The 17,170-nt window shown below is 37.8% G+C and overlaps 1 protein-coding gene across 1 annotated transcript in view; it reads left to right on the top strand.

The window, feature by feature from the left end:
- Positions 1–8,884: 8,884 nt before the first annotated feature.
- The window catches only part of kcnh7b (potassium channel, voltage gated eag related subfamily H, member 7b), a 68,562-nt gene continuing 60,276 nt past the window's right edge, over positions 8,885–17,170 (top strand). Inside the window, exons 1-2 of the mRNA XM_087804412.1 lie at positions 8,885–9,277; positions 11,247–11,477. Of these exons, the coding sequence (XP_087660538.1) occupies positions 9,202–9,277; positions 11,247–11,477 (307 nt within the window). The 5' untranslated portion in view covers positions 8,885–9,201. The remainder of the gene's footprint in view (positions 9,278–11,246; positions 11,478–17,170) is intronic.

The following is a 17,170-nucleotide window of genomic DNA, read 5'->3' on the forward strand; positions in this document are numbered from 1 at the left end:
TGCTCCTGATGATAAGGTTCCAGGGTTGAGTCAGTACTTGGGTGACTCAGGTCAGTCTGTCAAACTGAGCCTGAGAAACCTGGGTGTTGTGTTTGATAAAGACATGTTATCATCTTGTTCAACACTGCAGAAAACTGACCAGAAACTGTTTCCTTCAACTGAGAAAAATCTCTAAACTTAGGAAAATGTTAGAGCATGATCTGGAGCTTGTAATCCACGCGTTTCTGTCTTTTCGCCTGGACTATTGCAACAATTTATTTTAATGTCTTAACAAGAAGGAGCTTTTGTAACTCACCATTGGTATAATACACTTGAAACACTTGTTGTTTTTTCTGCAACTATAAGTGAATTCAATAAATACAATATTTAAGTCTGTTTTTAAACTTTAACTTATGTAATAGGTATGTTTTTTGATCCGACTTCTTGTAACTTGGTATGTAATAAAATGATCACGTAGAAGGAAAAAAAAAAAACAACACCAATGACCTTGGAGCAGAAGGTCAGAGCCTTGAGTTCCGGGTACAAGGGAAAAGGTTTCGATCTCAGATAAACGTGCCCCGAGGCAGGGAAGTGGCTTTCAACGCCTCGCCATCGGTCCTCGCGCTGGATAAACAACATCACCAGCGTTTAATGTCATTTTCATGTTCACACTTCAAGAACATCAACTTCCTAGTCTTTAAAATATCCACACAGTTAAGAATAATTCACATAAAAACACATACTTGTGTATATTTATTTGAAATTAAATTACCCAAAGTCAAAGTATAAATCTTGTGTTCATTTCCCCAAAATAAAATATAAACCTAAAATAAATGAAGATTTTTCTGACATCACAAAACAGTTGATTCACAAAAGCCTTGAATATCTGTCAAACGCTTCTATAACAATAACCCATGATTTCCATGAAACCCACTGATGCTTCCATCAAGAACGTACAACCCGTGAAACCGTCTGGTGAGAAGATTAAAGACCACAAATCTCTGTGGAAATGTTCGTCCTAGCAAGACAAGATGAAAAGCTTTGACCACATGTTTCATGTGAACTCGCTCATTAATTCACTTTAATTAGTGTTTTTTAAACCGGATTATCTGTCAAGGATTATGGAGACGTGTTTTGATGTGTTAAGAAAACACGGTGTGAGTACATGTTTTTAATTTAATTTTAATGTTTATATTGTTTTACATTGAAGTTAATGGTCTATAGATGTAATTCTTAGATCAGCCATAGAGGGGCGCTGCAGCTTCCTTGACTAACGTGGCGAGAGTTAAAAGGAGTAAAGAGAAAGTAATTGGAGAGGCTGAATGATATGAAGGACGATAAACGACATAAGTATAAATACACAACTAAATATATAAATAAATAAATGTCTGAATAAATGTCAAAATAAATTAATAACTTATAGTTATTTATACATTTTGACTTTTATTTATTTTGACCTGTAATTATTTAATTATTAGAATGAAACAATCAACTAAACTATACCATACAATACATTTAAACAGATTTATAAACAAAAATAATCAAATGAAAAAATGAAATCATGCTCACATAAAATAATAATTCAATGTAACAAGTAATACAATATATTTATAACACAGCAAGAAAACAAGCTAAACAATATTTTATATATATTTAAATATATTTTCTTTAAGAGAAAAGACAATAACAAAACATTTAAAAAAAATAAACACAACTATGAATACTGAACACATTTTGCCAAATAACATCACAATTTACTTTAAAACATAACAACATATATTGAATAACAAATTAACAGATAACAGAAACAATACAATAAAAATAAATCTATTTATCTATTTATTAACAATAATTACATTTTATTTAATAATTAAATTATTAAAAATTAAAATGGTGTGTTTGGTCAAATTTAAAATGACAAGCAATCACGACCAAAAACAACAACAAACTATATAGAATTCCTTTTTAAAAATGTGTCACACAAATACAATATATCATAATTACACATGTAAAGAATAATAATAATAATATAACTGGCACCACGAAGCGCAGGATTTAAAACTAAAAAAAAATAGAACACAACCAAACAAAAAAAGTGTTTTATCAAGTCGCTCGTGTCATGACGTCAACTTCACTGCAGCACTTCTTCACAACTCATGGTAGGTCAAAGAAAAGTGAACATCTTCTTCCTCCTTATGCTGATGATGGCCGGACGTCCTCCAGTCCAGTGGACCTCATGATGAATCAGCAGACGGCGTCAAGGCGAAGGCAGTCGTTTGCAGAGATGGAAACGCTGTCAGATGACTTTGCAGCACTGGGTGGCGACATATGGTGCTTGTTTCTAGAGAAGGCAGCTGCGTCCACATTCGGACCGACGCCGGGGGACAGATGCTGCGGCTCGTCTGACCTTCCAAATAAATAGTCCCAAACAATCCTTCTGAAATGTTTTTTTTTTTTTTTTGTCTCACGTGTGCAGGAGTGTGTGGTCACTCTTTCAAATATGTTTTTTTTTTTTTTTTTTTTTGCTGGATGCCACGGATCGAATGGTGATTCCACTCCTCCCTAAGAGGCCGACCTCGCGCAGATTAAATGATATAGTTAAGTCGTGTGCTAAGCCAAAAGTGCAGGGTGGCTTTTTTTCCCTCTCTCTCTCTCTCTCTCTCTCTCTCTCATTCTCTCTCTCTATTTTTCTGAATGAGGGCAGATGGTGAGGAACGTGGCGTTGCACATGAGGAGCAGCCCGGCCACTGTTGTGCTGGATAATTCCCTGAGAAAAGCTGAAATAGTCGAGAGGAACAATGGATGTGCATGTAAGGCCACAGAAGCATGGGATGGGGACAGAAAGAGAGAGGGCTACTGCCGTGAGACCGGGATTAGATCGTGAACACGGCTGTTCTCTAAATTCCCAGAGATTATGCTCAATAAATGGATGAATGAAACGGGTGAGTAAATGAATGGACTGGTTGGTACAGTATAGAGGACATGTCGTCTGGGTCCCTCGGGTTTATTTTAATACTGTTAAAGTACTTGTTACTGTTCGAAAGATAAAAAATAATAAAAAATGACTCATATAAATCATCATTTTCACTAGTTTACAGGTTTATTTTTTGAGCAAATTTGATAGGATAAAAAACTTGACATCTCAAGTAGAAAATACAGTTTTCTTTTTCAAAATAAAACACCTTTTCAGACAGTTATAGTAGAACATTATCAGGTTAGGAATTTGAGTTTTGGATTAAAAGACACATTTGACTCTTATATATATGTATATATATATATATATATACATATATATACATATATATATATATATACATATGTACATTTGACTTGTATACACAGAGTTAACATGTCTGTCTGAATCCTTTCCGAAGCACAGAGCTGTTAGTTCGCTGTTATATCTTCGCCGTTCCACAAGCCGTTCATTATCTTACTCCAAAGGTTTCCACCAAAAACAAAGTGAGATAAGTTTATTATCCTTAACCCTCATGTTCTCTCCGGGTCAAGGTGACCAAGATGCCCGAAAACAAACGTGTTTGTAGTATCCCTTGTTTTATCTCCGGGTCAAGGTCAACAGAATGCCTGAAAACAAATATGTTTGTAGTATCCCTTGTGTTAGCTATGGGTCAAGGAACCTCGAAAGCCAGAAAAACAAATGTGTTTGTAGTATCCCTTGTGTTATCTCCGGGTCAAGGTGACCCAGATGCCCGAAAACAAATGTGTTTTTAGTATCCCTTGTGTTGTCTCTGGGTCAAGAACAACCTCAACCACTGTATATGTATTTATGGAAGCCAGGGGAGGTCGTTCACCTTGACCCAGAGACAACACAAGGGATAACACAAGCACATTTGTTTTCCGGCCTTTAACACAAGGGTTAAGGTCCAAGGTGGGGATTGCTTCTTAGAGTTCAGTTCCTGGCACAACCTTTACTTCCTTCTAACACATACAGTGCGGAAAATTCCAGCAGTGAAGCAATTAAAAAATGTTGTTATAAACATACTGGAGCTCATCACAATCCCATCATTTATTCATTTAATGAATTCCTTTCCCTTTCTGTGTGGCCCAGTAACAAATACCAGTCCCCGGGACCCGGGCTTTGGGGCCACTGCCGTACACCCAACCTCTCGGGTTTATCCCCGTCTCCGTTTAAGTAAGATCTCTTCCAGCCCGGCTCGCATTCCTGACAGGTCGCTCGTGTTCAGCACGGCTACAAAATGACATCTTTGTCAGACACAACTGTAGCAGACGCTGATGAAATATTCAGCATCTCGCAGCATCTCGCTCGAGCGTCAGAAGAGAAAAGGATCAGCTCGAATGTTTCCTACGAGGTTCGCTCACTTCAAGTTCAACTAATGTGTGGATTTAAGTGCGTCTTATATAGATGTCGGACTCTATTGGATCATCAGTGTCTGTTTGTACAAAACTCTCTTTTCGTTGAAATATTTACATTAGAAAATGAAGCCCCGCCCACTGAAAACACTTTCTGGAGATTAAATCTTGTTTACCATAACCACGCCCACTCTGCTGTCATTGTTCAAGCATTGACGTGTGTCACCGCGAGTCATCAATCCCAGAAGTCTCCACCTCCAAGGGACTCGTTGTATAAACAAAGCGGGCGTGATTACAGTTGGAGTGAAGCCATTATTACGTCTTAATGCTCTCGTAACCTCTCGTTCGCCAAGATTTCAGACGGTGGAGAACTTTATAAAGTTTAAAACATGGTCATGATGAGAGACTTACTGCATCTTGGAGAGGAAGACTTCCTCAGGAGAGTTGAGTTTTCTTCCATTTGTCCTTTAATGTGTCACTCGTTGACTTCTGACCTTTTTTTGTTTGGAAGAACTTTTCTCAGAGGCCTTGAGTTGCAGCTGTCTGGACACTGAATCGTTGTGATAAGGGCACTACTTTCCCTGGTGCAATCGGATCGGTCGTCTAGAGATGGTGTCGGATGAAGCGAATAGTGGCCTTAAGTGAAAAGTTCACGATCATCCGGTGACAGGGAAGCGAGGGAAGAAGTCATGTAGCAAAATGTGGTTATTTTAGAAACGCCAGTCAATAGTAGGGTTGATTTTTGGATATTTAAGGCCATGTTCATCACAGTTTTCAACACTACCATCCACTCTTTTTTGTCATAACTCTTGCAAAAGATGTAACGTCTGCTGTAGATCCTGTAATGCGTCAAGGACCCCCACACTGGAGTCAACGTAGCCCAAAGGCGTCTCATTCTCTGTGGAATATTGTTCTCCCCGTGCTCTCCTCGCGGTAAATATCACCCCTCACCCACACTTTGTTGCCCTTTATTTCCTACAGCAGTCAGCACATGTGACAGTAGTAATGTACGGCGCGACCGTAAGGAAACAATGCAGCCATCGATTTGGCTCGGATTCTCTCTTATGAGATAAAAAAAAACAAGTTGTTAGAGACGCTGAAAATGAACCAGAATAAATCAAGATCTTTGTGGCTTTGCTTTTAGATTTCAATAAAACGATCAGGATAAAAAGAGCCGGGGTAGCAGATAACAGAGTTTAAAAACTATTATGATTGTGTTTTTAATGGCTTTTAATGCAACCGTGATTTGATAAAAAAAAAAAACAACAACTGCAGGACAGTGGGGGAGGTGGGGGTGAGTTTGTGTTCATTGGTCTGAAACATACTCAAAGATTATCTTGCATGTGACTTGCAAAGTCGTGTCCCGGCCGACTTTTAAAGTCCACTCATAGTCCACAGCGGCGTCCAATCAGCCAAGCATGAGGCTCCATAACAAACAAAAAAAACACAGTTCTTATCAATAACCTCTCGCATTGTTATACACGTTGAAGAAGAAATCAAGTCCAGGCTGAAAGGATTTATAATTAGGATGTATGTATATGTGTTTATTTGTTGTTCATGCACTCACCAGATGGGTGATGATCTGGAATACCATAACAGATGTTGCCCCGAACCATGAATCAGAATTATTAATACATTTTTCTACCACTTAGGTTTGAGCAGAAGCCAAGTCGGGAATATTTATACAGGCATCCATTCATGAAAATTGCAAGAATGATGAAATAAATATTAAACAGTGTCAGTGTGTATGTGTGTGTGTGTTACTTTTTTGCTGTGTGTATTGTCCAGTGTCTCTAGAGGAGAGAAAAAGCTTCAGCACCATGGACAGCACCTCGGTCAACTCGCGGCTGCAGCTTTTTCAATAAATCATCATGAAGCTTATTTCCTGCTGACGTGATGTGTAGGATCTTTGAAATGCATACATTCTGATCTGACTTCAAAGGATATGTTTCCTGATGTTATTATATGTTTGTTTGAAATGAACGTGACCCTCTTTTTTTGACTCACAAAGTCGTAACTGCTCGATTGTTTTGAAACCAAAATATGTCCAAACATCAGCTTTTAAAGCTGTGGATTGCATCCTCTTGTCCTCAGTCGTCGCTGAAATCTAGCAGGATTTTATCGTTCTTTTTGGGGCAGAAGATTCAATGGCTGCTGCCATCTAGCGGCCGGAGGTTCAATTGCAACACAAAAATGCACTTTTAATGTTTCAAATAGCAAATCAATCTGCACTTGGTTGAAATATAAACCATTAAGGATTGTGATCAAATTGAAATATGTTTAAAAGAAAAGACATGAATATTTTTAGTATCATAAAGAAAATGTGGCAATATATAAGTGTATCATTTTTTTCTCACAATCCCAGTCCTGGAACGAAAGTACTGTGAATGTAACCTTTTTTAAAACGTGATTAAAACAATTAATATAAATAGTCTCCTTTTTTTTGTTATGTGCCTTAACTACACATTTTTGATGAAAATTATTATTTCCCTTTATATTAAATTATAACATTTGTTGATGTAAAGAGCATTTAATTTTTTAAATCCTAATTAAACTCAATAAAATATACAACCATTCCTGGTTTATAATCTATATTACATTGAAATGTAAACCCTATTTATATATAAAATAAAATAATCAGTATCAATCAATATTGATATGAAATCAATATTTAATCTGTTTTTTTAATATCATTTAACATTTAGGTCCATTTGACAATGATGTCAAACATGGCGTTTAATTGAACACCTGAAGAGTCTTTCTCGTCAATCTGACAAGAAACTGGAAACGTCAGGATGAATTAGTGACGTTAAAGTCAAGTCTTTCAGGGAGTTGTTTGTAGAAAAAACAGTATTTCTCTGAAGTGAAACGTCTTGCATCAGGTTGATTTTTGAAAAGTTCAAGTCATGATTTTGGGGCGAATATACGTGAGACTTCTCCTTCAGTCGTGACTGTGATCATAATTTCACTTTTTTTTTTCTCCTTTTCATTTCACTCGCTTTTTTTTCACTCCGGCTCTGCACTGATCTACCATCGGAGCAGAGGGAACAGAACAGTCTAGGAGACTCTTTTGAATGATAATGTGAGAGAATACAGTGTTTAAAAAATGATTCACATTCTGCTCAACCTCGGGATAAAAAAGTCTTACCGGATAATCCTAAACCTAAATGATGGTAGACATTGAGTGACAGACACATGATCTGTCATTCTAAAAATAGACAATGCAGACGGACAAAGATGGAAAAGGAGCGAGATGTGATGGTGCTTCGCTCAATAACATCCAACGCCGCTGCACTAGAATCAGGACGAACCGTTGATTTTTGTCGTAGCCTGTTTATTGAGATAACCTCCGACATTGTGGAACAAATTGTAAAGCATGACATTCAGCAGAAAAAAAAAATAATAATCTCATTCTGATTATAGGCAACTCCGCTCAGCTCAGAGTTATCTGGTTATCCCTGAATTGTAGAGGACTAAGCTGCATGGGAAAAGGTCCCTGCCCTGCTTATCGCTGCTAGGAAGCCAGTTTTAGTTTGGACAATGATCCAGCAGCTTCTTCTCACCAGTGCCACAGCATCACTTCATTTAGGAACCATAGATCCCAGATTGAGCTCTCTTTGAGATACTAATTAAATGTATTTCTTTCTCATTTTTCTACCAGAAAAATGCATTTTAAATACATTTGTTTCACTGAAATAAAAAACCTGAATCTTGCTTATTTAAAAATCTAAATGTTCATTATTTAAGAACATTATTTATTGTATGATTAAAAAAAACAATTCAACAATGAATAAATGCAACAAATCCAGTGGTTTATAGATTTTTTCATTTATTTATTTATCTATTTATTACTTACTTACTGTTATCTCTTTTGACAAAGACACAAAATGTGAAAATTAGAAAAAGAAAAGCTTGGGAACTCTAACAAAATGCATTACTCAGAGACAGCCTTTAATATTAAAAATAAATACTCAGATACTACAAATAAATATACACTTAAGTACTACCAAAAGTAAATCACAATAATAAAACGTTTTAAAATATGTTTAGGCTAAAAAAGTTCTGTTCTATATGTGTGAATCTTTTTTTTTTTTTTAATGTTTTTTATAATAAGTCAAAAACATTTATATGATAAAAATGTAAATACATTAAATATGATCAATAAGTTAGCGAGCTTTGAATAAAGGGTAGCTTTAAATTGAAATAAAAGACGAATTAATAAATATTTCTCGCTCTTTTATGTTTAAATTACGGCACAAAATAAAGTGACGTATGCGACACAATAAAGCCCACCTTTTGTGGGTGTGTCCACTTCTTCGCGCTACATTCCATTGAGAAATATCCTTAAGACGGGTAGTTACGCATTCAAAATAAACACGCCTGTCAACATGAGAACATATTCATAAAACGAATTTATTTAACGTATTTTTCTCGAGACGTAAAGTCAGCCAGAGCGCGGTGCGTGCGGTGAGACGCAGGTGAACATTTGTCGACGCTCCCCGGGAGCGAGCCCCGGCTGCTGCGCGTCTCTCGCTCAACAACACTCGTGGAAAAAGCCGCGAACTAAAGACTTGCACGTCTGGCGACACCGAGACTCCGAACCAAACTTCTCCTCGTCTTCTGCCGGGACTTTCTTTTTGTTGATCCTCAGCACAGATGCGAGATGCGTGGAGACATGACTTCAAGTGTCCTCGCCGCGCGCCCGCGAGAGACGGTGACCTGCTCGTGTATCCAAACGGGATAAAGAAAAAGTAAACGCAGAGAGAAAGAGAGAAAAAAAAGCCTCTTGTCCTCGCTATGGTTCGGACACATTCTGACCAGCGCGATCTGTAAGCCTCGGGATTTCTTGTATTGTTTTCTTTAAAGGAGAAAAAACCCCCCAAGAATCCAGCCATGCCTGTGAGAAGAGGTCACGTTGCTCCACAAAACACATTCTTGGGAATGATTATTCGGAAATTTGAAGGACAAAGTGAGTATTTATTTCTTAAGATAACATTTTTTTTTTAATAATGATTACATCTAACTCAAGTTTTAGTTTATTCTCTTGTGTATAATTCAATTTCTAATGGTTTATAGTTTTCTCAATATTCAACAGCACTGTATCAATTTTTTAACTTTTTTATGTTTTGCAATTTCAAAAATGCGTGTTTAACATAAAACAATTGAATTATAGAGGTATAAGGAAATATTGATATACCGATAAGTCATTTTTTCCCCCCCACAATACTGTACCTATATTGAATACTTCCTCTATCCATTACAATAAATACTTATTTAATGGTGTGTGTAAAATAACATTATTTGATTTAAAACAAAATAGATAAATGGATTGATAGATTGTATTGATCCCGCTGAAAATCTGCTTAAGGAAATTGTTGTTTCAAGTACACGGTAGACACTAGAAGGTACAGCAAGTTTTATAAGAACAAGAACAAAGTGCAAGGGGTGACAAAGTGCAAATATAAAGAACATAGATCGAAGGAAATGGTGCAAAGAACAGGATACAAAGATGAATGTCTAAACAATTAATTTATCTTCTTCTTTACCTTTCGGCTGCGACCTTCAGGGGTCGCCGTATACACAATTGAATGATAGGGATTCACTTTAATATCAGGATACTTTTCATGACACTATATAGATTATCGACAGTACTGAAACCATTAAGAAAACGGATATATAGATATGTATTAAAAAAAATGAATGAATAAACCTACAATTAACATGCACATATTCACAGCATTTTTTCATTTCTGTGTTGCAATTTATACTACTGGCCTCTAGATGGAAGCAGTTATTAAGTAAGTAAGTAAGTAATTTGTATTTATACAGCGCTTTTCCAGACCAGGGTCACAAAGCGCTTAAACAATCAAATCAAAAAATCAAATATTCTAGTCCTCCGCTGCTAAAGGAACAATTAGATCCTGTGAGAGCCTGGCGATGACTGAGGACGAGAGGATACAGCCGACTCTTAGCAGCTTTCGTTTGGACATATTTTGGTTTCAAAACAAATGAAAGCGTTACGACTTCGTCAAGAGTCATGTGGTCTGTAAATTCTGCAACACCAGAGTCAAGTACTCGACAATACTACAAATATATATTTCTTACTACAGTATCAAGATACTCTATCGTGGTACATATCCTATCACCAGATTCTTGCCAATACACACCCCAAGTTATTTGCTATATATAATATATAATATATAATAACATTTGTGGTCTTGTTGGTCACATTTGTGGTTACATTTGTTGTCTTGTTGGTCACATTTGTGGTCTTGCTGGTCAATTTGTGTTCTTGTTGGTCACATTCGTGGTCTTGTTGGTCACATTTGTGGTCTTGTTGGTCACATTTGTGTTCTTGTTGGTCACATTCGTGGTCTTGTTGGTCACATTTGTGGTCTTGCTGGTCACATTTGTAGTCTTGCTGGTCAAATTTGTCTTTTTGTTTGTCAAATTTGTCTTCTTGTTTGTCACATTTGTGGTCTTGTTGGTCACATTTGTAGTCTTGTTGGTCACATTTGTGGTCTTGCTGGTCAATTTGTGGTCTTGTTGGTCACATTCGTGGTCTTGTTGGTCACATTTGTAGTCTTGTAGGTAACATTTGTGGTCTTGCTGGTCACATTTGTAGTCTTGCTGGTCAAATTTTTCTTCTTGTTTGTCACATTTGTGGTCTTGTTGGTCACATTTGTGGTCTTGCTGGTCACATTTGTGGTCTTGCTTGTCACATTTGTAGTCTTGCTGATCAAATTTGTCTTCTTGTTTGTCACATTTGTGGTCTTGTTGGTCACATTTGTAGTCTTGTAGGTAACATTTGTAGTCTTGTAGGTAACATTTGTGGTCTTGTTGGTAACATTTGTGGTCTTATATTTGCTATAAATTGAAAAGATTTGGTTGAGATTTGTGTGTTTAAAAAGTAATTTCCTTCATTTTCTTTCTCACAGACAGGAAATTTGTGATCGCAAATGCCAGGGTGGAGAACTGTGCCATCATCTACTGCAACGATGCCTTCTGCGAGATGACCGGCTTCTCCAGACCGGACATCATGCAGAAGCCGTGCACCTGCGACTTCCTGCACGGCGACCTGACGGACGAGGAGGCCATCGGCCAGGTAGCTCAGGCCGTGCAGGGGTCGGAGGAGCGCAAGGTGGAAATCACCTACTACCGCAAGGAGGGTGAGTCAGTGATGCAGGCTGAGCCTCATATTGCTGTCACGGCTTGTTTGTTTCCTCCCGAGACGTCACCCTCCGACAGGAACCAAGTGTAGACGTCCGCGATATAACGCGACCTGACCGGTCACCGTCAGAATCGATTCACTCCTCAAGGGAACATGAGAATAACTGCTCCTTCTAAAAAAATAACTAACGGTATCACTCAGGAAATGACAGAACCAGAACATAACAAACCTCAACCGCCTCATTAATAGTTGTCAGACGTGTCGGAACTTTTAGTTGCACAGGGTTTTTTTCAAACAATCTGTCAATCAGACGCACTGCATTTAATGTAATTTGACGGGGAAATGATCACGACTACATCAGACATGCTTCGCCATGACAAGTTGTTATTGTTGCCGATCTAAGAATTCTCAAAATTACAAGACATTTCTCAGAAGGATAATTAATTGTTTGCTTTTTTAATGGATTTTTGGAGAATTATATTTTTGTGATAGGAAACAAGTGCTGAGACATGGAGATCCAACTAAAAATTAATGATTAAGTTATTTTTTGAAACTTGACCTCCTGAGGGATCAATAAAGTTTTACCTTACCTTACCTTACAGAAGAAAATATCTGACTTTATTTGTATATATTTCAAGGTGACGTTCAAGGTCTTCTATTGCCGAATCTTAAATACATTATTTTTAATTATTTGTTTGTGGAAGCAGTTTAGTAAAAGTTTCTCCTTCACCTCTCAATTTGAAATGTTGATAAAAGGTTTAGCCGTTAGCTCCATATGTTAAAGTGGAGTTACACAACTTCAAGTAAGACAGTCGTAGATTGTTGTGTATTTCTCATGCTTTTCTGATTTTTTTTTTTTTCAATACAAAGAGTATTGTTGTCAATCTGTAAGATGTTCTTTGTGCTCTTGTGCACACGTTTGTTAATAATAGTGCAGCGTGCAACGATCTTTAAACGCAACTGATTAATTTGTCATGTGTAAACGCGTGCATTCCACGTGTTTTCAATGCACAATGGATGACGCAATGTGTTGTCAGACACGCAACTGTACTTCTACCTCTGAGTGTCCCTTTAATTGTTTACTATATAATGTGACCCTGATGATTCAACATCATTTTGTTTGGACAACGTTACATCCATGATCACCTGCAAACAAGCATTTCGTTTTTGAGCGAGTTTGTTTTTATATAATTTACTGCGATATATATTGTGATACTGTAGGAACAAGGATATAGTTGTAGTATTATCGAGTACTTGACTCTGGTGTTGCAGAATTTACAGACCACACGACTCTTGATGAAGTCGTAACTGCTTTCATTTGTTTTGAAACCAAAATATGTCCAAACATCAGCTTTTAAAAGCTGCTGGAGTCGACTGTATCCTCTCGTCCTCAGTAATTTCCGGGATCTCCCTGTATTTAATTCTTCCCTTAGCTGCGGACGACTAAATAACTGCTGTCATCTGGTGGCCAAAGGTTTAATTTTAACACCAAAATTAAAAAAGAACCACGTGAATATTTTCATGAAAATTGTAATAAAAAAAATCGAATCAAATGATGTTATCTTATACACACTGTATTGAAATATAAAAATATATATGATAAAAAGGAAAATTTGAAAGCTGAAGGCAAACAATACAGAAACAGTTGAATATCGATACAGTATTATGTAAAGAATATTGCAATATTTAAGTGTATCGCTTTGATTTCACGTCCCTACCCATCAGCATTATCCAGAAGGTTTTTCAATTTTAATTTCCTACCGCAGGTTCCGAGTACTTTTATTTCAATGGCATCACAATAGCAATCCTTCTTCGGACACCTTACATAATGGAAAACCCTTTTTTCTGACCTCATCTTGACCCATGATCCTCTGTGTTCAAATCCTGCAGACATGATGCATCGCTCCCATGAGAACTTAAAGCTTTTACAGCGGTGTAAGCCGTGTTTGCCTTCATGATGCCCATGAAAGTTTTCCTTTTTTTTCCAACCCTCATTTCTGGAGACCCCCCCCCCCCCCCCGCCCAACTAGTTTTTGGATTTTTCCGAAGTTTCGCAGTGGAAACGGTCCCGCCGACAATGACATCAGCGGCTGTCATTCATCTCCGGGCCGATCCTGCGTCTTGTGTGAATGGCTCTCAGCAGAGGCAGCAATCCCGAGTCAGAGAGAATTAATATGATGTTACTGCTCAGTGACATAAATCCCCAGATTGACCACCTCCTGCCAAGCTCTCACATGAGCCTTTCATGGTCAGCATGACATCTCTGCGCAGTCAAATCCCAAAGAGCACCTTTAGCAGCGCCGCTGTGCCCCTCGGTTGTCGTGTTGTGTTGTGTTGTGTTGTGGTGTGTGCTAACACAAACGTGGTGGAAAAAAAAAAAAGTAATACTACTTTATTTAATCATAAGGAGCTGGGTCGTAAATATTTAATTGTGAGTTAGATTCTAGGCCATGGATACATGTTTAATCTGCAGCCATCATCCGGGCTTTTCCCCTCCTTTTGTTAATCAGATGGAAACCAGAAACCAGCTGCGACACAAAAATAGAATCTTTAGGTTTCAGAGGAACACGCCGGCCAATCAGACGTCAAAGGCGACGTTTTTTGTTTTTTTTCTGACTAAACATCTTCTCCTGGTTCCCGCCCGTGAGCTTCTCTCCATCCCTATGTTGTGAGGCAGTGGAACCTTCTAACACAATCATCGTTTTTTTTCCCGTCTCCTCGCAATCCTCCCTCGGTGAGCGTCTTCAAGACACAAGTCTTAATACTCCTCAGAAGAATTTATGGCGGAGCGTGTGTGTGCTCATGAATAAAGATTTTGAGGGCTGACAGTGCAGTGGCTGGGAATGAGCAGCTTACAGGGTAAATGCATTAAACTGGTATGGAGGACACACTCCACACACACAGCTATAGTCAATGAAACATTCATGCCACCAGAGCATCAAACACTATTGATTCCAGTCGCTCCACCGTTTGGTCTCCTCTACGACTTCATTTTTTTCCCCCCCCTCTTTCGAATGAAACTACACCATGAATGGGAAAACCTGGTCCACACTTTTGTTTTGAGGTGAACGCCAGCATGTGGAACGAGGGGGTGAGAGTTAAGGAGGGAACGGATGAACTAGAAGAAGAGAGGATTAGATAGGAGCTAATCTCTCCTGGAGTTTCAGCTGGTGGTTTATTGGTGGAAGATGTTTTTTTACTTCCAGTGAAGTAGAGTGATGCAAGTTAGTGCAAGTGTGAGGGATCTTGGGATCGCGTAGAAGCGTCCTCCTAAGGAAAGGGTAATTAAAAAAAAAAGAGGGGAGGATGTTAAGCATCTTTGAAAGCTCCCTAAGATGTTCTACCAAAACTGCTGAGTTGGTGTGAATGGCCAAACGAGGGATGTCGGAGAGTGTTTGAAGAGAGACGGTGTGTGTTTCTCCAATGTTTTTCTTTTACACTGACGCAAAGATAAACATACTCTTATACTTGTGTGTATAATTTTAGAGTGTGCGCAACTAGATTTACAAACTTCTATCTGGATTTCTAAACGTGTAATTTCGAAACTTCCAAAAAATCATGATCAGTCGAAATGAATGTATCATTTTTCGCAGTTTTGGTGGGTGTTAAGATTACTGCATATTCATTCGAAATTACACATTTAAATTAAGTTACCCATTTGTAAATTGAACATCGCATTTGTGGATCACAGTAACGATACATTTCTCGTGCACGAGTGATAGTTTTGATACGATATTTCCTTCATATTCATCCATGTTGTACCCGTCAGTCAGTTGATGAACAGATTTGAACATTTACTTTGTCTATTTTGATAAAGATCGATACTTGTCGGTATCATTATGATCATTAATTAAAAGTAACCGTAAGTAAGATCGAACATATTTGTTTCTGGTTCCCTCCACTGTTAAAACGGTGAAAATATCTCCAACCTTACGTGTTCAAAATTAATGTTTTTCTCTTCGTGGAATATTCAAAAAGTCTGATGAATACTTTAAGACATGATATAAATGATAACCAATGCAACCATCATCCGCCACCGCACATGACAAAATGTGGGAGAAAAAGTCAAAATGTTCCAAATGACTTAATTTATAGTTTAAATTTCAGTCAGAAAAATACTGTCTTTTAAGAGGTGGAACTATTGCAAGCTGATGTAAAAGTTTTCACATTTTAAGTGGGAGTTGATAATATAATATAAATGATAATAAAATAAATGGAGATAATCTAAAAAGATCCAAAATGTAGTACAGATGTGGAATTGTGTCCAGCAGGCTGCAGTGATTTCAGAAGAAACACTGTATCTGTCACTAAGAGATTGCCTCGCACTCATCTTTTGTTCTGGAATGAATGTAGGGTTGGTGAATGAATGGTTAATCATTACAACAACGGCACTTCCCTGACCCACAAGCTTAGCTTTTGTTGGTGAAATCTCCCCCTTTCAGTCTGTGTGATTCTCAATGAGTTCCATCGTAAAAAAACGACTGCGTGTCAATCAATTGACTCGTGGACGCCGGTGTTCCAGACACCGACGTCTATCTCTGAAATCTATTTTTTTAAACCTCATGTGATCGACTCGCCAAAGTAATGGGCTCTCCTGCTGTCCTTATATTTTTGAAACTCTGGAGACGTCCAATACCTCCGCTGACAAAACGACTTGTGTGTTAACATTTTTATGCTTTTTGGTTTCCCCAGCGTACAGTCGCTGCCACAGCTCGACTTCTCCATCCCTTTTTTTTTTTAAGTGTTCCAGTTTGAAGATGATTTCTTGGCCACAGAACTCTTATTTTATTGTGTAACTTACTGGGTTAATTGAGTTTTACTAGCAAATAATAATGTTGTTGCTGCTTCTTGTTGTCTTGATATGTGAGGATGTTTCAAATGTTATTTTAAGTTGCTTAAGTCTTAAAAAATACTGTTGGCATGAGAGTTGAAATGAACGATAACAAGACAATAGAAGAAAATGTTAAATTGTCTGCTTTTATGTGAACAGGTTACTGGAAAAAAAAACTAATAATAATAACCAACTATTGGAGGAATCTTATCTTCTACCACTTCAGTTACAACATCATCCGTTTTGATTTATTCAATGTTGACGTTATTGTATTTTTTTTTAGCATAATAATGAAATTTCACCACAAGTCACTGTGTGTTGCCAAATATACGTCTGAGAATTCAATCATGCAAAATCAATTTTCCCATGATTGGATTTTGAGTCGTTGGCCAGTGGTTACCGCGACCGCCGACCCTGCTGCAGGGTTGCGGGTTCACTTCCAGCTTGAGGCTCATGTTTGCGTGGGTTTACTCCGGTTTCCTCCCACAGACCAAAAACATACGGAGGTTGATTAAGAACTCTAATCAGTCCGTAGTGTGAGTATAAATAGTTGTGTTGCCTTAGGGGTTGTGCGACCGGTTCAGGGACCTCAGAAAGTAAAAATACAAACATTAATAACTGGACTTTTTCTTTTTAGCTGTAAGCTAAAACCTTTTTATCGACGACCATAGAGGTTATAATTCATGGTTTAGGGCTAAAAGGTGATTCTTATTTTAGGTGTGTGTCTTTCTTAAAATACTTTTTCAGTCAGTCATTTATATTCATTGAGCTGCTCCTGTCTCCGTGTGTTCTGAAGCCTCTTTTGAAAGTCGTCTTTATAAAGCCAGGGAAGTAAATCTGCGTTGGACACCTGCCTGTAG

This window comes from Callionymus lyra, chromosome 12 (genome assembly GCF_982586985.1).
Source record: "Callionymus lyra chromosome 12, fCalLyr1.hap1.1, whole genome shotgun sequence".
Lineage (NCBI taxonomy): Eukaryota > Metazoa > Chordata > Actinopteri > Syngnathiformes > Callionymidae > Callionymus > Callionymus lyra.